This window comes from Myotis nattereri, assembly GCF_964212035.1.
Source record: "Myotis nattereri genome assembly, chromosome: 1".
NCBI classification, from domain to species: domain Eukaryota; kingdom Metazoa; phylum Chordata; class Mammalia; order Chiroptera; family Vespertilionidae; genus Myotis; species Myotis nattereri.
Genome location: NC_138075.1, coordinates 116,505,518 through 116,514,632, shown reverse-complemented (window position 1 = coordinate 116,514,632; position 9,115 = coordinate 116,505,518). Strand labels below are relative to the sequence as shown.

At 44.0% G+C, this 9,115-nt stretch overlaps 1 protein-coding gene across 1 annotated transcript; it reads right to left on the bottom strand.

The window, feature by feature from the left end:
* Positions 1-214: 214 nt before the first annotated feature.
* On the bottom strand, positions 215-8,639 carry LOC308527427 (polypeptide N-acetylgalactosaminyltransferase 11-like; the record flags this gene model as incomplete). The annotated part of the gene is given in 7 exon segments (XM_081102755.1): positions 215-416; positions 2,611-2,990; positions 2,994-3,244; positions 3,463-3,597; positions 3,600-3,875; positions 4,390-4,499; positions 8,515-8,639. Coding segments are annotated over 7 exon segments (1,479 nt in total).
* Between the last annotated feature and the right edge of the window lie 476 nt (positions 8,640-9,115).

Genomic DNA, 9,115 nt, shown 5'->3' with positions numbered 1-9,115 from the left:
GCATCTTCATCCATGCAATTTTTCTTTAATTGCTTCCCAGCTAATAGTTTCATGAAGCATTTCTGGGTGCCAGATTTCTCCCTATTATAGCTATCTGTTGCTGCATAACAAATTATCCCCAAACTTAGTGGCTTCAAACAATGATATGTGTTACCTTCGTTTTGTGGGTCAGAGTTCAGCAGTGCCTTAGCTGGGTGATCTGACTCAGGGTCTCCTATGAAGTTGCAGACACGATGATGACAGGGGCTGCAGGCAGCCAGTGGCTTGATTGGAGCTGGAGGATCCATTTCACATGTGTGGCTGTTGGCAGGATCTCCAGTTCTTCTCTCGCTGTGGCCACAACAACAGTTCTTGCCACCTGGGCCCCTCCACAGGGCTGCTGGAGTATCCTCGGGATGCGACAGGTGGTTCCCCCACTGCGAGTAAACAAAGAGTGAGTGAACAAGGAAAAAGCCGCAATGTCTTTTACAGCCTAGACTGAGAAGTTATACCCACCAGTTCTGCCACAGTCAGTTCATCAGAAGTGGGTCATTAATACAGCCCACACTCAATAGGAAGGAACTAGGGCTCCACATTTTGAAGGGAAGAATGTGTGGGCATCTTTTTCATTATTTTTTATTTGAATAAATTTGACTTGTAACATTGTATAAGTTTAAGGTGCTACAGCATGTAAGTTTGATACATCTATATCTATAATAATAAAAGTATAATATGCTAATTAGACCAGACGACCTTCCAGATGAAGCCAGGGCTGTGGGGGAATCCCAGGGCCCAGGTCAGAGGGAAGCCGGTGCCCGCAGCCAGGGGAAGGAAGGCCTACTCTTGCACAAATTTCATGCATCAGGCCTCTAGTATTATAATACAATTGCCAATATAGGAATACTTATCACATTATATCACTGCTAGTATAGTGCAATATTATTGTTATTTCATTATATTGTGCATTTTTTAGTAGTCATTACAAGTTTTTACTCTTCAATACTATCACTCTTATCTCGTCCCCAACCCTGTGGTACCCACTATTTCACTCTGGGTTTTTTAATAGGTTATAGGCGTGTTTTAAATCACCATATCCTAACAGTCATGTTTTCTGCCCTTCCCCCAGTCCTTTCCCAGACTACTGCGAATATAACTACAGTTATGTATAATTATTTCAGTATCCACTATGTGTCAGGTACCATTCTATACACAGAAATACATGAAGCCAAAAAGTCCCTCCCTTGATAAAGCCAGTAGAAGAAAATTGACAATAAACAGATACATCACATGATAGTGATAAATGCCACGTTTAAAAAAAGAATAAAACAGGCTGGGGAATTAGAAAGTTATGAGTACTTAAAGAGCCCACAATGCTACACGTCCACATAGCATACATTACATAGAATCACTGCTTCTGGGCCCTGAAAATCCCAGTGGCTGCAGTCTGCGAAAGTCATTGTCGTTGTCCCTGACCGCATGCTTTGTCCTTTCCCTTAACATTTATGTAGGCCGCAGTAAGGTTGCTTCTGTGTTCTTTCGCTCAGCTCTGCCAGGGCGCCACTCTAGACGCCAAGTCTTAAAACAGCCAGAAATTCTCTCTCAGCATCTCCTCAGCAGCCATTTCTTCTTTGTTTTGTTGCTGGCTCTCCTACAGGAAAACCTGGCAAGTGATGCCTCCCCTTCCGGAAACCCACAGGCAGTGCTCTCCCCGAGGCACCTCAACAACCAAACCCTCTCCACACCAGGAGTAGGGAAGCGCTCTCTCTGTCGGTAGCAGCTCTCTTGGCCATCCTTTCTCACTACCCCCTGTCCCTTCATTGTCCTCGCCCAGGACCCACCCCTCACCACCTGGTCCTCAAAGTTTTCTCCCCCGACCCCACCTGTCAGGATCCCAACACCTCTCTAAACAATGAGTAATAAAAACAATAGACAAAACACCCTAAGCACCGAATAGCACAAGGGATCTTTCATGTAACTTTGAGGTGTTTTGTTACCACTTATTTATAGTACTCATCACTATTTGCATTTCTAATAACTTGTATTTGGTAAACTATGAGTTTAGGAAAGATTCAAATTGGGAGGAGATGAATTATTTGTAATGGCAGATTTTACATATTGAGCTACAATTGAAATTTTTATTTTTTTAAAAACACATTAATTTCCTAAAAACACCAAGACCTCTTGCCTATGCTTTATGTACTCAGTTATTTTCCCCATTTCATCTATACCTTAGATGTTTATTTCTATTTCTAGAACCCAAGTGGTAAAATGTTTATTTTCTTTTTAATTAAACGGACTTTTTATTTTAAATGTATATAGTGCCATAATTCATCAAAAAATTTACAGTAGTTAACCACCTCTTAAATATGATCATATAAACAATGTGTGGATTCAGTTTGCTTAAAGTTAACTGTATACTATGAAGTATTCTAAGAAAGGAAATCATGACACATTCCATCCCATTAAAGGGGATTAAAAAGAATTATAAGCTAATTTGAATAGACCCAGAAATTGCTTAGGTATTATCCTTCTGTATAAACCTGACTCTATATTAAAACTGTATTCTGGTTTCCTACCATTAAGAAAGAAATTTCTTAACAGTGGCCTAGAAATGGCCTTCATGTCACATACTTCTTCACCTCCTGAGGGTCACTTGGTGCTCTGACGTAGACAATAAAGAATGCCTGCTGTTTCACCTCTGCTAATCTTCCCAGGAAGACAAGCATACCATGCCAGGCGCTGCTTCCACCTTGACCTTCCAAATGCCACTGCTGTGAGGAGGAGTCTTCACAGGTTGCCATAGCAACACAGCCTTTGTGACTCAATAGATCGGCCACTTTCAGGCACTGTCCAACTGACCTGGTACCGTCAATTATCTTCCCGAAGGCCCACTGCTGAGACCCTCCCAACCCATGGCACTTCATGAGTTGGGGTGGGTCAGATGATGGAGTTTCTGACATATCCAGGCAAAGGAGCTTACTTAAAACCAGTTCATGGTCTTCATTATAAATCTAGATCTGATTTGGGCCACTGTAGTCACATGCCTTAAGCACTACTAGGCCTCTCTTCTGACTTGGGCAGCTCTGAGCCACTAGACATTTGCCAGTCTGGTGGTGATAAAGCCTTCCATGCTGAAGAATTTTGGGGTGTTTTGGCCCTCTGTTGATAAAAATGGGTTGCTGGGGTTTGGCATTGGGCCCAGATATCTGCATCTCTGGGTAAATGCTATCCAAATGCCATTTAAATAATTTACAACCCGCCGAAACTGGTTTGGCTCAGTGGATAGAGTGTCGGCCTGTGGACTGAAGGGTCCCAGGTTTGATTCCAGTCAAGGGCATGTACCTTGGTTGCGGGCACATCCCCAGTAGGGGGTGTGCAGGAGGCAGCTGATCGATGTTTCTCTCTCATCGATGTTTCTAACCATCCCTCTCTCTTCCTCTCTGTAAAAAAATCAATAAAATATATTTTTTTTAAAAAATTTACAACCCAACTTCTTCCTCAATTCAACACACTCACTGACATTTCCATAGCTTCTTGTCCTCAAGTCAGGTCTTAAGGAAAAATACTGCTCCTTATATTCATCCAACCAAACATGTGCCAGCCTCAAGGAGTTGTGTCCTGGCCTTCAGGGGAACCATAGGGTCGCCTTTTCCGGAAAATATGTCTGACTTTGGAGTAAGGGATGATGAAGAGCTTACCCCCACACATCCAAATCTGAAATGATCTTTCCAAGTTTTCTCCTCCCCAGATATCCATGCTGCTGGTATACTCCCCGAGTTCACTGAAGTAGCTTCTATTCATGGCAAATAGTCCTCCCGCCATTGTAGGTGGTACGGTAGCTCCTTCTGGTCCTCTGAGCTCAGAAAGGAGAACAAGATCCCATTTGAAGTGCAGTCCTGTTGGGGTCCAGCCCCAGCAGGCCCAGGGGTTCCCAAAGGTGTAGACAGAGTCGGCGAAGAAGGAATGACACGGAGACAACGTTCAGTTGATCATCATAGCCAGGTTCTCCAGCCAGGTTTCGTCCCAAGTGGTAAAATGTTGATGCAGAAAACCAACCAAGTCTCTCTTTTGTCTGCCGTATCACCCCAGGTGGAACTGCACAGTGGCGCGTCAATTGGTTACCTTCTGTGCATAGTTGCTGTACCAGTGAAGTACATGAAAATTAAAAATTTTTTTTTGCCGAGACCGGTTTGGCTCAGTGGATAAGAGCGTCGGCCTGCGGACTGAGGGGTCCCGGGTTCGATTCCGGTCGGGGGCATGTGCCTGGGTTGCGGGCATATCCCCGGTGGGGGATGTGCAGGAGGCAGCTGGTCGATGTTTCTCTCTCATCGATGTTTCTAACTCTCTATCTCTCTCCCTTCCTCTCTGTAAAAAATCAATAAAATATATTTAAAAAAAAAAAATTTTTACCGGTGGTAGACAATATAATTGAATTACAGTGTTCCAAATTTTCTGAATGACCCTGGTTGCATTTTGCTATTTTAATTTTTTTTAACTCTTGTCTGAGTCTGCCATACTGTCTTTACATGAAAAAAGTACTCAGCATACATCTTGTGGTATAAAGAAAAGAGGTTGTACTTCCTAGTGTCTTTATCAGTTTTTCCTTTTGGCATTTCTTTCCCTCATTAAGTATATCCTAACCTTATAAGCTGTTGCACTAGCCTAGTTATAAAGGTTATTATTTTGCAGTATCCACATTCGCAGTAAATGACACAAACAAAATCATAACTACATGCTGACACCATATCCTCTGTTAGCCACTAACTAGAGGAAATGCAGTAATGGAATTGCCACGTGAGTCCCCAAACACCTCTACCCAGAGCTCTGTCACTTACTTTTTTAAAAAATATATTTTTTTCAGAGAGGAAGGGAGAGATAAAAACATCAATGATGAGAGAGAATCATTGATTGGCTGCTTCCTGCATGATCTCTACTGGGGATTGAGCCCAAAACCCGGGCATGTGCCCTTGCCTGGAATCAAACCTGGGACCCTTTGGTCTGCAGGTCTATGCTCGATCCACTGAGCCAAACCAGCGAAGACTGCCATGTACTTGTATAATGGCACTTCACACACACACACACACACACACACACACACACACGCACGCACACACATGCACACACACACACACACACACACACACCACGAAAATTTAAGTGTGGCTCAGTCCAGAACCAATCTTTTAGAAGTCAATAGTCAATATATCTTATCTCAGGTTGCTGTAACCAATTGCCATACATGGGAGCTTAAATAACAAAAATTTATCTCTCGTAGTCCTAGGCTAGGGGCTGGGAAATCGGCAATCTGTGTGCAGCAGGGTCAGGTTCTGATGAGAGCCCTCTTCCTGGATTGCAGAGGGCTGCCTTCCGACTGAGTCCTCACATGGCAGAGACACACAGGAAGCAAGCTCTCTAATGTCTCTTCTTATAAGAACACTAACCCATGATGGGGGCTCCACACTCATCACCTAATTGCTCTCAAAGGTCCCATCTCCAAACACCATCACATTGATGAGCAGGGTTTCAACATATGAATGGGGAATGGAAGGGGACACAAACATTCAGTCCATAGCAGGTACTAAAATATCACTGGAACATACTGAAAATATTGTACCAATTATATCAAGTTTCCACACATAACTCCTTCTATAACTAATAGAATTGAAAGTGGCCTCCTCTTGCCAAAATAATGATATTAAGTGAAATTTTTTCAGTAAAATTAATTTTTTAGAAAACACTTCTCATTGGTACCAACTGACCTCTATTGACTATTTTGCAGAGAACATGTACAAGATTCACAGGACAGCCACAGGCCACATCAGCACCTGAGGCATGCCGGCTGATAGGTACTTCAGGTCAATACTCTCAATCACCTAAAACTCTGAGGAAACACTAAATAGTACAGATTCCTGGAAATACTTCACTCATTTTATTCAAATTCTAAAGTTATATCTAATATGTCTCCTAATACATTGTCTTCTTTGAAAAACTACTAAATAAACTTAGAAGGTAAAAAGGATTTCAGAAAAAAATATGAAAAAGAAAACAAAACTCCTAACACTAAATGCAGAAAAACATCATTTTTAAATATTTTTAATGATGGTAATATTTTGAACATTGTTAATGTGCTTTTCTTCTGCCTTTTTTAGTAAGAGATCATCACTTTCATTGGCATCTGACTGGGGACTTTTTTCATGGAAATACTGAAAAGAGAAAGCTTCTTATATGCAAAATAAAATTATGCAGCAAGAAATAGCCTCAAATGTCAGGTATTCATTTTGAAAGACTATAATCTCCCAGGCAACAAGTATTTTCTGTTTTGTTTACTGTTGCATCTCCCATAAACAGCCCAGTACACAGCAGACATTCAACAAATATTGGATGGATGGATGGATGGATGGATGGGTGGATGAAGGAGTTTGTAAATTCCTTTCTCTTCTCTTTTAACAGCAACCAAGCCTGGAGTTTGCAATTCAGCCTGGAACTGCCAAATTCAGAATTCTCCCCTAGAGTAGAAAACACATTTGTGATAATGAAGGCATGTAGCTGGCTGTTCTATCAAAGAAAGAGAATGTGTGCTGGGAGGCAGGAAGGAGGCTTCACCATGGCCTCCCGAAGGAGATTGTGGAAGAAGAGATGAGAGGCAGTGAGATAAGCAGAAGTGTGTCCTGATTTCTGTGCATCAGATGATAACACTGAAAAAGCCATTTTCTGTTTAGGACTCCTGAAGAAACGTTCCTCGTGTGGGGCTCACACCAACCTGAGGAGCTGCCACATCAATTTGTCAGTACAGTTTGGTCAGGTAAAGAGAGGTGCTACAATTTAGCATTTCTGAGCAGTTCTACCTGAAACTGAGCAAGCACCCCTCTGTGAGCCCTCACCTCCTCCTCCACCTCCAGCTCCTCAACAATAGAAGGGTGACTTGAGTCCTAAGGCAGGTAACAGTCTTGGCAGGTACTAATTAAAAATTAGAGATGTGCCAAAACACAACAAGGACCCTATTAAGCAGTAAGTAGTGATAGCCCAGCCACTAATCTGAGACATGGCACAGAGTCACAGGACTCATGCTTCCTCCTTAATGGCTATGGATAATGTCATAACACATGTCTGGAGTTGCTCTTCAGAAAAAAGAGGGGAGCTGTCAACAACAAAGCACAGAACATTTTTATTAACAGATTCAAATGTATCTTTTAGTTTTTCTGTAATAAGAAGTCAAAAGTAGATACACTTAGATGCATTTGACCTTGTTTGGTAATTACTTGGGAACTTGATTAATTTTCTCAAAAGACTAGGTATACTCGAAATTAGCTTTTAGTTAGACTTGTTAAATTAGCCCTCATAATGTTATCAGTGGGAGAGGTCCTAGTCTCCACCGGTTGCTAGTGGGAGTATCTTCTTGTGATATCCTGAGAAAAGGAATTTTCTGACACTCGCAGGGGAGAATGAGATATTGTCAGAAGCTGTATTTCTGTGGAATCAAACCACTGAGTTTCCAAGGTCCCATTTCCCTTTGTCCTGCCAAGGAAGAAGTCCCGTTTTGCCTTCCGCAGGGCTAAAGTCAACGCCAGCGCCCAGAGTGTTCACTTCACTTTGGAGCAGTGACCAGTCCAGCATCAGACCAGCTTAATTTCTGTTACCCGCTATTGTCCATCAGTCCATAGTGTGTGGTCCACGTGGCCACATGGCCATGGAGGCAACACCGGCAGGTGCAGAGTCAAAGGAATCAGAGAGTCGAGAGAGAGAGCGCCAAGAGAGCAAGCGCCTTTTTTAGGGGATTATGTATCTCCAACATTTTGTGGGCTTGCAATGGCCCTGCCTACTATATCCAATCCAAGTTACCCAGGCTTGACTGTCTGGCACTTTCCCTGTGTCACCCCACTCACTGGGCAGGCACCCATCTCCCCCTTTGTTGGACCCTTTCCTCTAGGGATCTGTAGGAAATGGGCAGTGGTTCCCTGGGGAGTGTGAAGTTGCAGCTTCCTGAGAAGCTGCCCAGATGGCCATGCTTATACTGTGTGGCCTCCTTTTTGCTCCTTTCCTGTTACTAAGGGCTAGCTAACTCCATCAGTATCAGGAAGAGGCACGGCTCCTCTGTGAAGGGAAGCATAGTTTGCCACCCCAACATATGCCTTTTGGGATATTAATTTTAAGATGATTAATTAAGAAACAAAAGGTTCAGGAAAAAAACTTTTAACTGACTCAACGGAATTCTTTTGTTTCATTTTATTTATTTTTTTATTTTTTGCTTAATCCCTTCACCTTTTTCATGGACCTGCTTTGGGTCATTTACATGGAGATAGCCCAGCAAACATTTATCTACCAAACATTTGCTTTTCCACAGTTATGTGATGCCTTTCCTATAAAAGCCTAAGCGGCTGAACGTCGGAAAGACTAGTCGACTGGTCGCGATAATGCACACTGACCACCAGGGGGCAGATGCTCAATGCAGGAGCTTCCCTCTGGGGGTCAGTGTACTCCCACAGTGGGAGCACCACTCAGCTGACTGACCTGTCCTGCTGGCCGGCAGCCACTCACTCCCTCAGTAGTCCTTTAGGTCCATTCTCCGGAGAATTGGCCAGGCACTGACAGACCAGCACCGCCGGCATGATCCCGACAATGCTGCCAGCCTCCTGGAAGTCGGCCTCGGGCACCGCAGCCATTTCCCCTCCCTAGGCACTCCACAAGGAAGAAACTATATAAAAGTGGCCGCCAGATGGCTCCCAACAACCAGCGCGAATGTCAGCAGGAGGGATCCAGATCCCAGGCCAGAAAGGGCGTCCCACCACCCACTGGGAGGGCCGATCACGTCCCAGCCCCCCACCCTACCCGCCTCGGGACAGATGCCAGGCACAGGGCTCACGGCTGGTAAGCACCGCTATGGCGGTGCAAGCCTCTCCCAGTCAGGACTGACTGGGCATGAGCTCGTGGCAGGCGCAGTGGGATCAGGATGAGCGGGAGTGGCACACAGGAGAGGCAGGCAGTGCTGGACTGCCAGTTTCGGCCCGATCCCCGCAGGCCACCCTGAGGGACCCCACCCATGCACGAATTCATGCACCGGGGCTCTATCCTTTATAAAATTTCAGATCACAACCCTTTTATCCCTAGCTTCAGAATGGAATGTAAACCTCAACAACTC